Source organism: Neoarius graeffei, chromosome 14 (genome assembly GCF_027579695.1).
Source record: "Neoarius graeffei isolate fNeoGra1 chromosome 14, fNeoGra1.pri, whole genome shotgun sequence".
Lineage (NCBI taxonomy): Eukaryota > Metazoa > Chordata > Actinopteri > Siluriformes > Ariidae > Neoarius > Neoarius graeffei.
The window spans coordinates 49,997,297-50,017,155 of record NC_083582.1 but is presented as its reverse complement, the minus strand read 5'-3'; the positions used below and the strand labels follow the sequence as shown (position 1 = coordinate 50,017,155).

General features: G+C 45.3%; 2 protein-coding genes across 2 annotated transcripts in view; both read right to left on the bottom strand.

Moving 5' to 3' along the window:
• The window catches only part of bms1 (BMS1 ribosome biogenesis factor), a 58,491-nt gene extending 42,264 nt beyond the window's left edge, over window positions 1–16,227 (bottom strand). The window contains exons 1-2 of the mRNA XM_060939917.1: window positions 16,110–16,227; window positions 15,541–15,731 (exon numbers count right to left, since the gene is read on the bottom strand). Coding sequence (XP_060795900.1) covers window positions 15,541–15,716 — 176 coding nt within the window. The 5' untranslated portion in view covers window positions 15,717–15,731; window positions 16,110–16,227. The remainder of the gene's footprint in view (window positions 1–15,540; window positions 15,732–16,109) is intronic.
• Window positions 16,228–16,878: 651 nt separating this feature from the next.
• mxtx2 (mix-type homeobox gene 2) lies at window positions 16,879–18,097 on the bottom strand. Its single transcript, XM_060938866.1, has 3 exons — window positions 18,076–18,097; window positions 17,759–17,931; window positions 16,879–17,598 (listed from the first exon to the last, which is right to left on the bottom strand). Exons 1-3 carry the CDS (start codon window positions 18,095–18,097, stop codon window positions 16,879–16,881), a joined length of 915 nt encoding a protein of 304 aa, XP_060794849.1.
• Window positions 18,098–19,859: the final 1,762 nt, after the last annotated feature.

Sequence of the window (19,859 nt, the reverse complement as noted above, 5' to 3'; positions counted from 1 at the left end):
TTGAGAAACTAGAATTGTTGAAGTTCAGCCACTCTTTTATACAGTGATCTGTTCTGCTGTGGTATTTCTCAAAAAATGTTGGTTTAATCTGCTGAAATACTTGGGTGCATCAGCATCTGGCCCATCATTAACCAACTGATTACCTCCGAGCTCAGCGACAAAAGTTAAAGGGGAACTGAAGTCATTTTTAAACTTGCTTTATTTCTTAATTAACGTGTTATTCAATTACGTTTTCAGTTTTAGTAATATTATATTGTGACTCGTATTGGCAACTAATTGCAATTAAATATTACACTTATCAGCTTATTCGGGTTTTAGCCACGTTGAATTTAGTTCGTTTGGTCCACAGCAGGCGTCACTTATCCGCGCGATCTTCACAAGACTTGTGCGAGACTTCGAAACGTGAAGTGTCAGCGCCGCCATTTTGAAAACTGCTTTCCAAATGACATATTGCACAAAAACCGAGTTTAAATGACAATTACTGCCAACTTTTTTCAAACTTTCCTGATTGCTATCAAAACAAACAAAACTTCCAGCTTGATTACACCAGCATTTGAAAGAGGGCGCGCGCGTCTTTTGACAACGTTGGCAGATGTTGGTCACTTTGCTTTCCGCTGTACACTTTACTTCCGTCCTACAATGTCGTACACAGGTCTCAACGAATCTTGTTTACAGCCATCGCTTTGACATATGGACTGATATATTACATAGCATATTTCAAACGTAGCGATTTTCTATGCTACGGAAAGTCCACACTATAATGACAGGCGTACTAACACCTTCTGCGCGCTTCAGCAGCGCATTGATATCTGAGCTCCGTATCAATGCGCTGCCGAAGCGCGCAGAAGGTGTTAGTACGCCTGTCATTATAGTGTGGACTTTCCATAGCATAGAAAATCGCTACGTTTCAATTTGTGTAACTGAACTTGTTTCACATCACTGGTCATATAAACCTATGTAAACAGGAAAAACGCGGAAGGGTTTGGTCGCATCTAACTACAGCCCCAAAAAATACCATTGGCCATACTGAGCCTAGCTACATTGCTAACAGGAGTGACAGCGCGTCTGACTGCGTCTGACTGACTGGGAGGTCGCGCAAAGCTCGGATAGGTACGGAGCAGCTCGTCTCAATTCAGATAAGAGCATATTTCATTATGGAAATACGGTGGACTGTTCCTTTAAGATGCAAAAGGACGCTTACGGAGTAACTTTAAAATTACAAATTTGACAAACCACATTGTAAACATTTACTGTATTTAGTAATTAGGCAGCAACTGTGTCTTATAACATGGCTTTGGAACAAACCAACCAAGTGAGGACGAGCAGACTGGATTTGAAGCTACATCAAGTAAAACAACTAACAGGAGTAAATTAATGTTGTTATAAGTTCTACTGCTATAAAATTCCTCAGCATGTCCTGGTTTGTGATGTACACCTTTGATGGCATGCAGTGAAATAGATAAGAACTGGTGTAATATGGGAAGCTTCTCTTTCAGGAATACCTGTTCCAACTTTTCAAAGAAAAACTCCTTTATTCACCTTTCTTTCCCTGTCTACAGGTTCAGAGTGTGCTTTGTTCTTTAGATGTCAGGCTTCTGAGTCTTGGGTGAAGGAACTGACTGAATTCTGTGCAAACTCTCGAGACTGCTGTGTGTGAAAATCCCAGGAGATCAGCAGTTTATGAACCAGCCCCTCTGATACCAGCATCCATGTCACGGTTAAAGTCTCTGAGATCACACTTTCTTCATTCTGATGTTTGGTGTGAACATTAAGTGACGCGCTTGACCTGCAACTGCAGGAGTTTTTGCGCTGTGCTGCTGCCACATGATTGGCTGATTGAGATAACTGCATGAATCTGTTGGTGTACAGGTGTTCCTAATAAAGTGGACAGTGAATCAACATAAGCAGGTCTAATAATATACAACCCCAATTCCAAAAAAGTTGGGACAAAGTACAAATTGTAAATAAAAATGGAATCCAATGATGTGGAAGTTTCAAAATTCCATATTTTATTCAGAATAGAACATAGATGACATCAAATGTTTAAGCTGAGAAAATGTATCATTTAAAGAGAAAAATTAGGTGATTTTAAATTTCATGACAACACATCTCAAAAAAGTTGGGACAAGGCCATGTTTACCACTGTGAGACATCCCCTTTTCTGTTTACAACAGTCTGTAAACGTCTGGGGACTGAGGAGACAAGTTGCTCAAGTTTAGGGATAGGAATGTTAACCCATTCTTGTCTAATGTAGGATTCTAGTTGCTCAACTGTCTTAGGTTTTTTTTGTCGTATCTTCCGTTTTATGATGCGCCAAATGTTTTCTATGGGTGAAAGATCTGGACTGCAGGCTGGCCAGTTCAGTACCCGGACCCTTCTTCTACGCAGCCATGATGCTGTAATTGATGCAGTATTTGGTTTGGCATTGTCATGTTGGAAAATGCAAGGTCTTCCCTGAAAGAGACGTCGTCTGGATGGGAGCATATGTTACTCTAGAACCTGGATATACCTTTCAGCATTGATGGTGTCTTTCCAGATGTGTAAGCTGCCCATGCCACACGCACTAATGCAACCCCATACCATCAGAGATGCAGGCTTCTGAACTGAGCGCTGATAACAACTTGGGTCGTCCTTCTCCTCTTTAGTCCGAATGACACGGCGTCCCTGATTTCCATAAAGAACTTCAAATTTTGATTCGTCTGACCACAGAACAGTTTTCCACTTTGCCACAATCCATTTTAAATGAGCCTTGGCCCAGAGAAGACGTCTGCGCTTCTGGATCATGTTTAGATACGGCTTCTTCTTTGAACTATAGAGTTTTAGCTGGCAACGGCGGATGGCACGGTGAATTGTGTTCACAGATAATGTTCTCTGGAAATATTGCTGAGCCCATTTTGTGACTTCCAATACAGAAGCATGCCTGTATGTGATGCAGTGCCGTCTAAGGGCCCGAAGATCACGGGCACCCAGTATGGTTTTCCAGCCTTGACCCTTACGCACAGAGATTCTTCCAGATTCTCTGAATCTTTTGATGATATTATGCACTGTAGATGATGATATGTTCAAACTCTTTGCAATTTTACACTGTCAAACTCCTTTCTGATATTGCTCCACTACTTGTCGGCGCAGAATTAGGGGGATTGGTGATCCTCTTCCCATCTTTACTTCTGAGAGCCGCTGCCACTCCAAGATGCTCTTTTTATACCCAGTCATGTTAATGACCTATTGCCAATTGACCTAATGAGTTGCAATTTGGTCCTCCAGCTGTTCCTTTTTTGTACCTTTAACTTTTCCAGCCTCTTATTGCCCCTGTCCCAACTTTTTTGAGATGTGTTGCTGTCTGAAATTTCAAATGAGCCAATATTTGGCATGAAATTTCAAAATGTCTCACTTTCGACATTTGATATGTTGTCTATGTTCTATTGTGAATACAATATCAGTTTTTGAGATTTGTAAATTATTGCATTCCGTTTTTATTTACAATTTGTACTTTGTCCGAACTTTTTTGGAATCGGGGTTGTATAATGAATAAGACAATAATTGTGTAACCTGTGAGGATGCTGTATGGTTTTAACTTATTTATTTATTTAAAACCTGGACGGTACTATACCTTTTTCCTGCAAAACACCAGTTTCAAAATTATTCAGTATGTTTGTATGCACACTAATATTCCACTATTACTCTGAACGTGCGGGTCACGTAAACCACATATTCCGTTTGGATATTCCAGATTTAGCATTTTCTGATTTAGACAATAGCAATGTTATTCAGTTTTAAGAAGCATTCTTTGGACATCAGGTAGACAGTGCATTTGAAACGTTCACTAGAGCTGCGTCCAAAATCACTCACTCGTTCACTACTCCCTACTCACTGTCTAGGGAATTCTATATAGAGGACTATTTAGCAAGCTCATTAGTAAAATTGGGGGGGGGGGGGGGGGGGGGGGGGGGACACACTTTCGGACACTACTCAGCCACACCGTTATTTACGTCATTACTGTCGCACAATTAAAATGTGCCAGATCAGTCGGCTGGTGGGTTTTCAAAATAATAAATACATGCATGTATTTTTGTGATAAATCCATATTATACTGAGCGTATTTCCCACATTAATCAATACAAAGTATTTTGCGTCTGCTGCATCTTTCAATTCTTTTAAATCAAGGCTGAATGCTTTCTTCTTTGCCGCTACCTTTTATTAAATGAAATTTGAGGCTTTTGATTAATTCCTCGCTCTGCACTGTAACTTTTATTCTTGTATTTGATCTCTTATTCTATTTTACTTTTTTCTATTCCCTTACTATTTTTAATTGCACTTGAACGCCTGTTTATAATGTGTTTCTTCCTCCATCCATTCACCCCAACACACTTTTTTCCTTTCAGCACGACCACAATATATGATGAGATATATAGCTTGGTTAGTGACGATCGGTTGTACACTACTGTGGCAGCGGGGGCGTGGCCGAGCGTCAGTCTGTGAATGGAGGGCAGAGTTGGAGAAGGTGAGTGGTCGTATCGCTACACCTGTTGTCAATTAACGTGCGTTTGTGTGTCTCTTATAATGACGGCGCCCTATAAAAGGAGTGAGAGAAATAGAGGAGGAGAGATTGGGAACCAGAACACAATAATAGTCTGTGTGTATAAGTGTGTGTGTATATATATATTATATATATACACACACACACACACACACACCGTGTATATATATATATATATATATATATATATGTGTCCCCAACAGACAGAGTTGTGCTGAAAAGCAAAATAAAGAACACTCACAAGCAAATAACAGCCTGCCGTACTTCTGTGCTCCACCCACAACCAGAACGTTTCTACAGTGGTGCCGAAACCCGGGAGTGCAGAAGGGAACAGCCCCATAGAGTCCTCGCCGTTTAAAGATCTTATCCATGCCCTCACCACAGCACAGCAGAACCAGCATCAAGCACCGATCGCCCTCCGGAAGGAGCAGGAACAACGGTTCGAAGCCTTGGTGCTGGCACAACAAGAAGACCACCAGGCATTCCGACACCTGCTCGCGTTGGCGGGGTCTACGACCGCCACCGGAGTGGACCCTCCCCACCTCACCCTAACAAAGATGGGTCCGCACGATGATCCAAAAGCCTTCCTTGCACTCTTTGAGCAAGCAGCAGAGGCGTGGGATTGGCCGGTTGAACAGCACGCAGCGCACCTCCTCCCCCTGCTGACAGGCGAGGCGCAGCTTGCCGCGCAGCAGCTCCCTGCCAACAGCCGGCTCGTGTACGCAGACCTCCGAAGAGTCATCCTCCAGTGTGTCGGCCGCTCCCCAGAGCAACAGCGGCAGCGCTTCCACTTGCTGCGCTTGGAGGAGGTCGGCCGACCGTTCACATTAGTGCAACAACTCTGGGACGCCTGCCAGCGGTGGCTGAAGGCAAACGACCACGAAGCTGAGGGAATTATCAACCTGGTGCCATCGCGCGACTTCCGGCAGGACGGGCCCGGTGCCATCGCGCGACTTCCGGCAGGACGGGCCCGGTGCCATCGCGCGACTTCCGGCAGGACGGGCCCGGTGCCATCGCGCGACTTCCGGCAGGACGGGCCCGGTGCCATCGCGCGACTTCCGGCAGGACGGGCCCGGTGCCATCGCGCGACTTCCGGCAGGACGGGCCCGGTGCCATCGCGCGACTTCCGGCAGGACGGGCCCGGTGCCATCGCGCGACTTCCGGCAGGACGGGCCCGGTGCCATCGCGCGACTTCCGGCAGGACGGGCCCGGTGCCATCGCGCGACTTCCGGCAGGACGGGCCCGGTGCCATCGCGCGACTTCCGGCAGGACGGGCCCGGTGCCATCGCGCGACTTCCGGCAGGACGGGCCCGGTGCCATCGCGCGACTTCCGGCAGGACGGGCCCGGTGCCATCGCGCGACTTCCGGCAGGACGGGCCCGGTGCCATCGCGCGACTTCCGGCAGGACGGGCCCGGTGCCATCGCGCGACTTCCGGCAGGACGGGCCCGGTGCCATCGCGCGACTTCCGGCAGGACGGGCCCGGTGCCATCGCGCGACTTCCGGCAGGACGGGCCCGGTGCCATCGCGCGACTTCCGGCAGGACGGGCCCGGTGCCATCGCGCGACTTCCGGCAGGACGGGCCCGGTGCCATCGCGCGACTTCCGGCAGGACGGGCCCGGTGCCATCGCGCGACTTCCGGCAGGACGGGCCCGGTGCCATCGCGCGACTTCCGGCAGGACGGGCCCGGTGCCATCGCGCGACTTCCGGCAGGACGGGCCCGGTGCCATCGCGCGACTTCCGGCAGGACGGGCCCGGTGCCATCGCGCGACTTCCGGCAGGACGGGCCCGGTGCCATCGCGCGACTTCCGGCAGGACGGGCCCGGTGCCATCGCGCGACTTCCGGCAGGACGGGCCCGGTGCCATCGCGCGACTTCCGGCAGGACGGGCCCGGTGCCATCGCGCGACTTCCGGCAGGACGGGCCCGGTGCCATCGCGCGACTTCCGGCAGGACGGGCCCGGTGCCATCGCGCGACTTCCGGCAGGACGGGCCCGGTGCCATCGCGCGACTTCCGGCAGGACGGGCCCGGTGCCATCGCGCGACTTCCGGCAGGACGGGCCCGGTGCCATCGCGCGACTTCCGGCAGGACGGGCCCGGTGCCATCGCGCGACTTCCGGCAGGACGGGCCCGGTGCCATCGCGCGACTTCCGGCAGGACGGGCCCGGTGCCATCGCGCGACTTCCGGCAGGACGGGCCCGGTGCCATCGCGCGACTTCCGGCAGGACGGGCCCGGTGCCATCGCGCGACTTCCGGCAGGACGGGCCCGGTGCCATCGCGCGACTTCCGGCAGGACGGGCCCGGTGCCATCGCGCGACTTCCGGCAGGACGGGCCCGGTGCCATCGCGCGACTTCCGGCAGGACGGGCCCGGTGCCATCGCGCGACTTCCGGCAGGACGGGCCCGGTGCCATCGCGCGACTTCCGGCAGGACGGGCCCGGTGCCATCGCGCGACTTCCGGCAGGACGGGCCCGGTGCCATCGCGCAGCATCGCTGGATCAAGCTGGCAGAGGACCACATGGTGGCAGTTCCGACAACAGGAAGACGTGCTTCTCCTCCTCTTTCCTCTCTCTCTGCTTCCCTTCCTTGCCCCATTCCCCCACAGCAGAGGTGGGAGCCGGCTCCCCCCACAGCCCGGCACGGCGCACCCATGGTGTCCTCCCGTTTTCCCCTTCCTTGTCTTCCCCCCCCCCCCAGGTGAGTGATGTCCGTAACACCGGTGCAGAGGGAGAGCCTGGACCGGTGTGCTGGCGCTGGGGGGAGCCGGGACATCTCCAAAATCAGTACTCAACCGCGATGGACGTGGGCGCAGTGGTCTGGGTCCCTGACACACCAGAAACCGCCCTTGATCAGGCCAGAGCGTATCGTATACCGGTAAGTGTCCAAGGGGATACGTACCAGGCTTTGGTGGATTCCGGCTGTAACCAGACCTCAATCCACCAAAGCCTGGTGCAAGGTGAGGCACTGGGGAAAGCACGGATGGTGAAGGTGTTGTGTGTGCATGGGGATGTTCACAACTACCCTTTAGTGTCCATCCACATTCTATTTTGGGGTGAAAAGCATAGTGTAAAGGCAGCGGTTAACCCTCGTCTCACCCACTCACTGATGTTGGGGACTGATTGGCCGGGATTTAAGGAGTTAATGACACACATAGTAAGGAATGGGTCCTGCAATAATCCGTCTGGGGAAGACCCCGGACTAACATTGGTGGGAGAAGCTGTCACAGAGCCGTCTACATCAGCACCGCATCAGAGTGATACGCGGAGTGAGGAGCACCCCACCCCTCTTCAGTCTTTCGGGGATCCCCTTGGGGATTTCCCATGAGAGCAGTCGCGAGACGGGACTCTGCCGCATGCATTTGACCAAGTGAGAGAGTAAATCGATGGTCAAATTCTTCAGCCAAATGCGGCGCTGGCCTTCCCCTACTTTTCTATTATTAAGGATAGGTTATACAGAGTGACGCAGGACACTCAAACTGGCGAACAAATAACACAGTTATTAATCCCAAAGAGCCATTGGGAACTCGTATTCCAGGTGGCTCACTTTAATCACATGGCCGGACACTTAGGGCAGGATAAAACACTAGCCCAAATAATGGCCTGGTTCTATTGGCCAGGGATTCGCGGGGATGGCCGTCGGTGGTACGCGGCATGCCATGAATGCCAATTAGTAAATCCTGCGGCCACTCCAAAAGCACGTTTGCGCCCTCTCCCTTTAATCGAGACACCTTTTGAAAGAATTGGGATGGGTCTTGTCAGACCATTAGATCGGTCAGCATGGGGATATCGCTTTATTTTACTTCTGGTGGACTACGCAACGCGATATCCAGAAGCAGTGCCTCTCCGCAATATCTCAGCACACAGTATTGCAGAAGCGCTCTTCCGCTTTATCTCCCGGGTCGGGATTCCGAAAGAAATCCCAACAGACCAAGGCACTTGGTCCGGTTCGGTTCTGTGTGGACAAGAGAAAAGTCAATGCAGTGTCTAAATTTGACGCTTACCCAATGCCTCGCATTGACGAGCTGCTCGATCGATTAGGCACTGCTCATTTTTATTCGACACTGGATTTAACAAAGGAATATTGGCAGACCCCCTTGACTCCTCTATCCCGAGAGGAAATGGCCTTTTCCACACCGTTTGACTTGCACCTATTCGTCACACTTCCTTTCGGGTTATTTGGGGCTCCCGCGACGTTCCAGCGGCTCATGGACAGGGTTCTCCGCCCCCACAGCTGCGTATTTCGATGATATTATCATCTATAGCAATGACTGGCCGCGGCACCTCGAACACCTTAGGGCCATCCTAAAGTCGTTGAGGCGTGCGGGTCTCACAGCTAACCCAAAGAAGTGTGCAATTGGGCAGGTGGAAGTACGGTATCTGGGTTTCCATTTGGGCTATGGGCAGGCGCGTTCCCAAATTAATAAAACTGCAGTGATCGCGGCCTGCCCAAGGCCAAAAAGGGGGTGAGACAGTTCCTGGGGCTGGCTGGCTACTATCATAGGTTCATACCTAATTATTCGGACATCACCGGCCCGCTGACTGAGCTCACTAAAAAGGGAGCACCAGATCCGGTCCAGTGGACAGAGCAATGCCAACAGGCTTTCTCTAGGGTAAAGGCTGCACTGTGTGGGGGGCCACTGTTACACTCCCCTGACTTTTCTCTCCCCTTTATTTACAGACGGACACATCGGACAGAGGGCTGGGGGCCATTCTGTCCCAGAAGGTGGAGGAACGTCCTGTGCTGTACATTAGCCAGAAGCTGTCAATGCAGGAAGGCAGGTACAGCATGATAGAGAAAGAGTGCCTAGCCGTCAAGTGGGCGGTCCTCACCCTCCAGTACTACCTACTGGGACGCCCTTTCACCCGCTGTTCGGACCAAGCGCCCCTCCAGTGGCTCCACCGCATGAAGGATGCCAACGCGCAGATCACCCGTTGGTATCTTGCCCTCCAGCCATTCAAATTTGAGGTGGTCCACAGGCCGGGGGCACAGATGGTGGTGGCGGACTGGGAATAGGGTCCACTGCAGGCCGGACAGCTCCCTGGCCTGAGTCAGGTGGTGGGGGTATGTGGCAGAGGGGGCGTGGCCGAGCATCAGTCTGTGAATGGAGGGCAAAGTCGGGGAAGGTGAGTGGTCATATCGCTACATCTGTTGTCAATTAAAGCCTAGGTCACAACCGGCCGTACGTGCTCCTACGGCCGGTCTACGTGCAAAAAACGCAAGAAACCCACGGAGGGCGCACGTGTGACATGCTGATTTTCGAGCCGTAGACTGGCCGCAGAGGTTCTTTGTCATGTCAAACAAATTCTACGGGCGCTCAAGTTTTTTTCAGGTTGCAAGACAAACTTACGGCCAACGTGCGTCTTTCCCCACGAACAAAAAAAAACGCAGCGATTTGGGAAACGCCAAAAAATCGTACGTCCAGTTGTGACCTAGGCTTAATGTGTATTTGTGTGTCTCTTACAGTGAGGGCGCCCTATAAAAGGAGTGAGAGGAATAGAGGAGGGGAGATCGGGGACCAGAACACGATAGTAGTCTGTGTGTGTGTGTATGTATATGAGTGTCCCCCCCAACGGACAGAGTCGTGCTGAAAAGCAAAATGAACGCTCACAAGCAAATAACAGCCTGCAGTACTTCTGTGCTCCACCCACAACCGGAACGTTTCTACAACTACTTTTCATGATGCATTGTGGGATACTTTGAGTGCACTATACAGGGTGTAATAATTCTCACTATACATTTGGACAGCACTACAAAATGGTGAACTCACTAAATAGTGAGTGATTTCAGACACAGTGTACATGGGCAATTCCATGTAAATGTCAACCTCACCATGCAAAAATAAAGCAACATGTAATACATCAAAACCACTCCCAGAGATATCACCTAGGCCTGTATTTTACAGATGTGAATAAGTTGAACCAATTTGTAACCAACCTAATGTGTCACTGTCAGTCTTTCTTTCTTATAATGTAAACCCCAAGCTAAAATCAACTTTGATCATGTACAATTCTATATTATTGCCACAAGCCACAGAAATGTATGCTAAAATCCACAAAACAGCAAAACAATAGCCATCCTAAATATTATTTAAGAACTTTGATAGTTTTAGCTGATATTTAGAGAGTTTTTCAAAGGGTTATGGTGGTTAAATTGCTGATTTTCTAAACATATGCCATGTCTATTTCAGACGCGTCACATCCATAACGGAATTTCGTCACATCCATAACGCTGACTTTTCCTTCCGAAACTCTGCATGAAATACAAAATATTTTAAACAAAGATTTTTTAATATTCACCTTGGACCCCTCTATCAAATGGATATCTCCATTTCGACATTAGGTTTACAATTTCACAGAGTTTGATAAAAATGTACAGTCACCCAAGAAAAGTGATACTTTTTCTGTCACATCCATAACGCATCTTTTATTGGCATTTTCTGGCATGCCCTAGATGTACTATGGGAATTGTTCTTGTTCTATCACTTCTCCAGTATGGTACAGCCTTAAAATATGCAACATCTGTTTAAATACTGGGAGACAATAAAACATGCACTGGGTCATTTGTTGCCATTTTGAGTTCAAGTGTCACGTCCATAACGCTGGAATTGCTCACATCTCAGTTGAGTTTTTACGGCAGTTTGCGCCACACAGCCTCTTGCCTGTTTACGTTCACCTTCGTGCATTTTACACAAACCATCTAGGCAATTGGAGTATGCACGGCTGCATGTAAATGGGAATATTAGCAGAATACTAATTCCATGGCTGTGGGCAGCCTAAAGACCTAAAGGTTAGAGAAGCAGCCTTGGGCCCAAAGGGTCATTGGTTCGATTCCCAGGACCGGCAGGAAAAAGCATGGTTGAAGTGCCCTTGAGCAAGACTGAGCAAGGCCTTAGGCAAGGCCCAACTGCTCCCCAGGTGCTGGGCGTGTGCGTGCGTGTCCGTTGTATGTCGCTCTGGATAAGAGTGCCTGCTAAATGCTTGTAATGTAATATTCATTTTCATTATCTGTATAAACACTTTAATGGGAATATTGTCTTTTTCTGAATAAGGGCAAGAACAGGAACATTTTGTGCATGTAAACATAGTGAATTACTGATACCCTGACAATTACGATTTCATGGATCCTCCTTCTGAGAGAATATCAGCAAACAATCCAGCATTTGTCAGCTTTGAAACTTTTGATAAAGGTTTTGATTGTTTTTAATTTTTTTCTAATTTTGTGCAGTTCAATCATCATTTTGTTTTGAAAATAAAGTATAGTATTGTAACTAACTCATTTTTAATACTCTCTCTACTTAAGTGAAATAAAAGTGGATACTCAATTGTTTTTGCGTTTGCATTAATTCATGTTCCCACCACAGGAACCAATAAAGTGGCACTGCTTGCAATATAGGCAGCTGTATCACTGAAAAACCTGAACAAATATCTCAGCCACTGCTAAATATCTAAGCATTAGATATTTAAAGAAAGCCATTGCAAATTTAACTTTGATAGAAACGTAGTGGTAGAAAATTCCCCAGTACAGAGAAAACTAAATATTAACATTAAGCTGTACCAGAATCGAGACTGTGTGAAGAAAGGAAAAAAAAAAGGAACCATTCATGAAAATGGTAAAACAGGAGCATCTTAATTACTCAAAATCCAGTCAAAATGCAATTTAAAAAGTTCTCAATAAGTCCAGTGGAGAGGCGGAAGCATGGTTGAGCATTGGTTTGTGAATGAACAGTAAGGTCATGGGAGGTGAGGGGCAAAGCGATTACACTGAGGACTGATTAACGGTGAGGAGTATGTGTGTGTGTCGTCTTTTTCAGTAATGATCGAGGGCTTGAAAGAAAGAACAACTTTATTTATCTCTGCATTTAACCCATCTGAAGCAGTGAACACACACATGCACACATGTGAGCAATGAGCACACACACATACCCAGAGCAGTGGGCTAACAGGGCCCGGGGAGCAGTTGGGAGTTAGGTGCCTCGCTCAAGGGCACCTCAGCCCAAGGCCATCCCATATTAACCTAACCACATATCTTTGGACTGTGGGGGAAACCGGAGCACCCGAAGGAAACCCACGCAGACACGAGGAGAACATGCAAACTCCACGCAGAAAGGCCCTCGCCGGCCGCTGGGCTCGAACCCAGAACCTTCTTGCTGTGAGGCGACTGTGCTAACCACTACACCACTGTGCTGCCCTAAAAGGTGGAGAGAAAGCTGAGAAAAGAAAGCACAGAACTGTGTGTGTACGTGTATGCACGCCTGTGTCTCAGCGAGACAGTCAAAGTAATAAAAAAAAAGCTGAAAAACAAAAAGTCAAAAGAAAAAATACAGCAAGTCAAAGTATCCCTCCATCCTTCAGCATCCCAACGTTCCCTTAAGTGTTACACCTTTATGGTTAGTTATGAAACCTGAACCTTGTGAAATGCTTTACTTTAAAGTAGGGCTGGGTATCACAAGATACCTCACGATACGATACTATGGCGATATTTTGCCCACGATAACGATAATATCACGGTACAGCGATTCTGCAATAATCGATATATTGCAAGAAATTTCAACCACATCACGATATCTGTGTCACTGAAGAAAATCAGAATTTATTGACCACTGTAAAATTACATTTCACATACATAACTACACACTCTTGCCAGACATATATTTGTCTCTATTCCACTGCTGGCAAAACCAAGAGTTGCTTCACTACAACATACAGAAAATTCCCATTTCTGTGCTAGTATTATCAACTTTTCTGTAAGCATGGACACATCAGTGCTGCTTAACAAGCAGAATCAAATTGTTTTATGAAAACTTAAAACTTCCACTGCAGACTGCACATACATTTCAGTGCTAACACTAATATCAATTTGTTCTTTGTAAACTTGAGAACATTTAACTTGTGCTTATTTTGCAGGAACAACACACTGTCTGAAACACATTGAAAAGTGCAGTGGGCATCTTAGTCTCCCTGAGCACAATTATGAAACAAAGTGCAGTGTGGGTCAGTGTCCACACACTGAAACTGAACTGAAACCTCAGTGAATCATGTTTCTTCTGAACTTAGAGTAAATACTCAAAATAAAATGCAGTGTCTCACACACACTAAAATTGAAAATGCAAGATAAAGTGCAGCTTCTTGCCTTTGGCCTTAAATGACAAAATTAAGTTCACAGTTACAGTAAGTCACACATCACTGAAGTAGATGGGAGGACTTTGGCGCTGTCCAGTGTAGTTTGCTTCGGGTCGTATTTCAGCGGCTCCAGCTGAGCTAATATGTCGGGGTGGTGTCGTGCTAAGTAAGTTCGCAAGTTTGTTGTGTTACCTGAATATCTAATTGGAGCAAAACAGGTTTTGCAGAGTGCATACTCTTTGTCCGGCTCCAAACATCTGCCTTAAAGTTCGGCGGCGTCTCTAGGTTTATGTTAACAGCCATGCTTGCTTGTTTTTTTTCCTCACTGCAACCGCCGGGGAAAAAAGAGAAGATGAAGAGTGCCTTGCAGTGAGGGAGCGGCACAGCGACACCTCGCGGAGCGGAGGTGCGGAAGTCGTACTGGATTTACAACCCGTCTGAAACATGATTTATTATTTGAAAAAATATCGATATTCAAATTTTGAGTATCGATATTGAATCGGAAGACAAAGTATCACGATATATCGCCGTATCGATATTTTTGCACACCCCTACTTTAAAGACATCCAAATTACTGAATGTTCAGTCAATGAGTGCGTTTACATGCACATAGAGAAAATCGAATTTCTGCCATTGCTCGACTGAAATCGAAGTTCTAAATGCCGTGGATACACCTTAGCTCAGCTGAAATTGAACCGAACTTGATTTCTCGTAATCGAGCTACATGACCTAGATTATGCGATTTTTGCCGAGCTACTTAGTGCATGTATACTCTATCGAGCTACGTAGTCGAGCTACTTACTTCAGCACTGCCCCTTCCGGAAGTGACGAGACCACAAGCGGGAAACACGACAGCCTCGGTCGGCATGACAACAGTAGTAGCGAGCAGCAGAAGAGGTCAGGAGGAACAAACGATGAAGAGAAAATGGCGAGCAGAAACGTGCACTTCTGGAGCAATGAGGAGACAGAGTTCATGCTCATTCAGCTTAAGGAGATGAATATATTAAAATTCATGGATGGGAGAAAAACGCGTAATGGAGAACACGGAACTGATAACTTTGTTTACACTCTTGAATAGCTCTTCTTCATGACGACAACCGGAAGTGTACCAACACGATGGGGCGTGTAGCGCCACCTGTGGCTCGGGTGCACAATGTACCTCACACAATAGCTCGATTTCCTTGTGTGCATGTAGGATTGGATTTCTCTGGCACCCCTGCTGGGACCCTTTGCTCGATTTGGATGTGCATGTAAACGTACTGACTTATGGAGTCCCTGAAACAGAAGAGACCGTGTATGGAAACTGCTGGTATTTCTATATGGCTCTCTCAAAACATTAAAACTAACACTTTAACCTCATAGTCAGTATTTCATTTCTAAGTCCTGTTGCTTACAGCCTGCAACATAATAATAATAATGATGATTATGATTATTATGATGTGCAATTCGGGGCGGCACGGTGGTGTACTGGTTAGCGCTGTTGCCTCACAGCAAGAAGGTCCTGGGTTCGAGCCCCGGGGCCGGCGAGGGCCTTTCTGTGTGGAGTTTGCATGTTCTCGCCGTGTCCGCGTGGGTTTCCTCCGGGTGCTCCGGTTTCCCCCACAGTCCAAAGACATGCAGGTTAGGTTAACTGGTGACTCTAAATTGACCGTAGGTGTGAATGTGAGTGTGAATGGTTGTCTGTGTCTATGTGTCAGCCCTGTGATGACCTGGCGACTTGTCCAGGGTGTACCCCGCCTTTCGCCCGTAGTCAGCTGGGATAGGCTCCAGCTTGCCTGCGACCCTGTAGAAGGATAAAGCGGCTAGAGATAATGAGATGAGATGATGTGCAATTCATTGTACAGACTCAGAATATGTGCCCTATATAAATTATGAAAGTGAGCACTGACCTGTGGAAGGTCCTGGCCATGCGTACAGCTGAACGAACCGCAAATGCTTTTGGATTTCTTTTTCGCTCATCCTGCTCCAGCTCTGCACCCTGATCCAACTGCTTCCTCTTCTTCTTCTTCTCAGCCTTGCGGCCACTTTGCTTCTGCTGATGCCGTTTCTGCTCCTTTCCCTCCATCTTCACACCCGAGACCTGCAGTTTAGAAAACAACGTGTTTAGGATTTAACAGCTACTCTGTATTTCAAAAACGGAAATTAATACTGTCCCTTAAATGCAAATAAATCCATTACTGTCTTACAAAATATTACAGCTAATCACTAGTTTGTGGTCCGATTTCAATTCTCAGTTGAATAAGTGACAAGGGTCCTGTATTTTCCTAAGACAGACGAACTTAGAAGAGAGAAGATCTAGCAATCTAACAAAATTACCAAGAGAAATGTTTGTCTAGTCGCTTGTCGATCCCTGACGGTAGTTGTAAATACTGTCCCCAGAGTTAGCTATAATAACTAAAAGCATGTTAAACACTCCGAATTTAAGTGAATAAATTACTTCAATAAAACAAACGCTTACCTTTAAGACCTTGTTCTTAAAAACAACTGATGCCGAAATTCAACTGACCCTGTGATTTCTATCATGCCATATTCCCAAATCGTGACTGACTACCAGTAGTGTTTTTCACGTGCGCACCGCATCCGGAACTACTTCCGTCACAAATATGTCGTCGGGTTAAACTAAACGTTCCGCGTCTAGTAGTTCCGCAAATGAAGTAGAATTGCGTTTATTGGTCTAATAGTGTTACGAAAATAATAATAATGTGCTTGTAAATAAAAAATAAACAAACAAACTGCAAACCATTCATTTGCTTAACATTTTATTTGCAATAAATTATTGTAGAATATAAGTGAATATTTACATATTCCCACCCCCCAAAAAAATCCTGTACTTCTACAATGTATTATGAAATAAATATGTTCATGTAAAAATGACCAAAAGGTCTTAAATAAATGATACATTAAATCAGTACAATCTTGTAGCATGAGTCCTGTGGATAACCTTCTTTTTGGAAGAGATTTACATTAAATTAATAAATAATTAAAAAAAACCCAGTAGCTACATAATTAAATCACTGCCCTATCACAGGGCAGTGATTTCATGAGGTAAAAAATATCATGAGGTAAAAAAAAAAAATTTATAGCACAAAATACAATTGAGCTAACATCAGTGAGAAATTCACACAAATTATCTTAAGACTTTCCTCACATTTAAAAATCAGTCATTTGCCTTGATAAGAAATACAATATAAATGTGTTTGTACTTTTTGTGCATTTTTTTTTTGTCATTATTGAAGCTCCATTTGTCCATTAATCTTCCACCAGCCCGGTTCCATCTCTCCAAGAACTTCCTTTAGACACTGAGAAGACAGATTGGGCAATGGGGCCAGAGGCTGCTCCTGAGCAGATTCATCCCACAGGCCACTTCCATCCTGAGAATATGACACAGGAGGGGTGTTCTCCAGCCCCATTTCCCAAAATGCAGAATCCGCAGAGTCAAGAGAAGTGGATTTCAAGTTGTTGAGTAATCCAGACCTCACACTGCCATGAGGATAAGGAGGTGGAGGATAGAGAAAGACCTGGCTCTCATCTTTGCTGTTGTTTCCAGTGCCTTGCACTGGTGGACTCCACAGACACTCTGGTGAGGTTTGGGATCTCATGGAGCCCCAGCCAACTGGAGTAACTTCCAAGTCAGCATGAAATGAGGAAGGACTCAAGCTAGTGCCCATCAGCCTATCTTGGTGTGGCCTGATGGACGGAGTGCTGCAGTGAGCTCCACTTGGTGGAAGGCCAAAACTTTGTGGAGAGTCAGTAAAATAGCAGTCCTGCTCACTGTCTTCACCCAGCTGAGGTTGAGTGGCATTAAATGCTGGTTGTCTACCCTCTCTTACACTGACCATGTGAGGTGGTAGGAAAGGGCTGTGCAGCGAAGAAGTAGCTTCTGGTTGAGGTGAGGTCCGATTGGCTCTGTTCTTTAGGGTTCTTGCCCTCTTGTTTTGGAACCATACCTGTTTAAGACAGAGATATGCAATATGCAAGTTTGATTAAGTCATACACAACAACACAAAAGCTAAATTTTGTAGTTATGACAAATAGCTAATATGTGACAGCATGAGTGTTTTTTTTTTGTTTGTTGTTGTTGTTTTTTTTTGGGGGGGAGGAATCTACCTGAATTCGTGATTCTGGGAGGCCTGTAGCTTGTGATAGACTTTCTCTGACACTAATGCCAGGGTATGGGTCCATGCTAAAAGCCATTCTGAGCAGCTCCAAGTGTTCTTTAGTGAAACTGGTCCGCTTCCTCCGGCCTGCAATCTTACTGGCCTGAGATGCACCATCTTTACCTGAAGGGGAAAAAATATTTTACAGAATGAAAAACATTTCTCAAAACAGACCAATATGATTATGTAAAAAAAAATACAAAAAAAGCTAAAGACCAAAGGAATATCAACAATCTAGAAACTTAAACCTTATCAGTTTGTCCTTACCAACAATGCTATCAGACCACATGGCTGTAAATTCTTCTTAAATAAAAGTAAGTTTCCTCAGACCAGAGTGTAAAGCTAAAAAGATTTAAGTTCTTAACTAGCAGAAAAGCTCAACTTCAAACTGCTTGTCATTCTAAGTAGTGAGGCCTGACAGTATTTATCCCAGAATTCCCTAGTCCAAAAGAAGGTGGAGTTACACAGTTCTGAGCTTTGTGACATTCACTAATGAACATCAGCCATTTTCACCTGCCACGCCCCAATTCACACTTCATTTATATTCATACATAACAGCAGCAAACACACATTCTATTCTTAGGATATTCCTTTCGGAATGAGTGTGATAGGGCAACTATCAAATTCAACTTGGACAATGATAAATTATAAAAATAAGGCTTTTATTATATATAACATATATAAACTCATTTTGAAACTGTTCATTAAATATTGTTATATATTTTCTTTTTTTTACCTGACAGAATTTTTTTTTTTTTTTTTTGCATTTTATTATCCAGGAATTATTTTTATTTAATTGGCATTAAAATTTGTAAAAGCACAAACAGATTTGTAATAATAATAATAATAATAATAATAATAATATATTTTATCTATTTGGAAATATAATAAATAATTAATTAATTTTTTTTCTGTTAATATCGCCACAAGGCTGTTTAGTATGAAGCCTGTTGAGTACCGCATATGGTTAAATCTTATTTATTTATTCATTTTTGTATTAGTAATGTTAAGAATGGTTTTAAATATAATCAGAAAAGTAGTTATGATAACTGTGTGATGACAAAGAAAGCACTTTCTCATTAAATAGTTTTGTGTAACACTCGTATGTTATGCTTATGATTGATTCAAACTGTGTTAAAAACTGTTAAAATTTTACATTATAAATGTATTTATTTATGTAAAATCTACAGTAACATTAAAATATGACAACTAATGCTTAATATCCACAAGGAGAATTGTAGCTTAAACAGAGGCGTTTGGGCTTAGACCTTTGACACTACCACAAGCTTGATTTATGCAAATAAGCTTGATTAACTTGGCTTATTGAAGATGTATGGGTGATTGATATGCTGTCCTAATCAATTCAATGGCTGTTAATGGCCAAAGATGATCAAAACAACACATTTAGAATGCGACAGGCCTGATATCTCATGATCCACATCAAACAGTAGCCCTGTGACTGCTCTTGTTTGGTGAGTTCACACTGTATTAGGATAATCTCTTCTAGTGATGGAGACATTCACTTTGGTCTGGTTTGGAAGATTAATCATTTTGTCAAATTCAAGACAGTCATGCTATAAGCATACAATCCCAAATCTCTAGGCCAAGACCTATAGGGAACACACCTATTCTACTGTCATCAGGGCAAGAGAATAACTGCCTTAAGAAAGAACCTTTCTAGCACTTCTGTGGATTTTTTCTTTTTCTTTCTTTTTATTTTTTAACATAGGTAACCATTTATCCAGTAGAATACTCATGTTACATTATTGTGTAAATTAAATTATAACTTAATAAATAATGGAGTTAGTGTGGCTAGAAATTGTTACAAACATGATGAAATTTATTTGTAACCTATAAAGAAGTGCTTAATTTTTAAAAACAATTCTGAAACATTTTAAGATGTGTTCCCTCTTCCTTATCTTGGCCAATTTGTGTAAACTTTATTTTATTGCCTATTTATATGGGGGCTTTTATTTTAGCACACATTGCACAGATCTAATAGTTACAGTCATTCTTTTACATTCAGAAGGTTTTCTATGGTAAATATTGGT

Excerpts from the sequence above, each read along its gene's own strand:
- mxtx2 (XM_060938866.1), bottom strand. The coding sequence starts at position 18,097 with ATGTGGTCTGATAGCATTGTTG. Across the intron at positions 17,932-18,075 it reads GTGGTCTGATAGCATTGTTG|GTAAAGATGGTGCATCTCAG; the intron begins GTAAGGACAAAC and ends TTTCCCCTTCAG. Across the intron at positions 17,599-17,758 it reads TCCCAGAATCACGAATTCAG|GTATGGTTCCAAAACAAGAG; the intron begins GTAGATTCCTCC and ends TGTCTTAAACAG.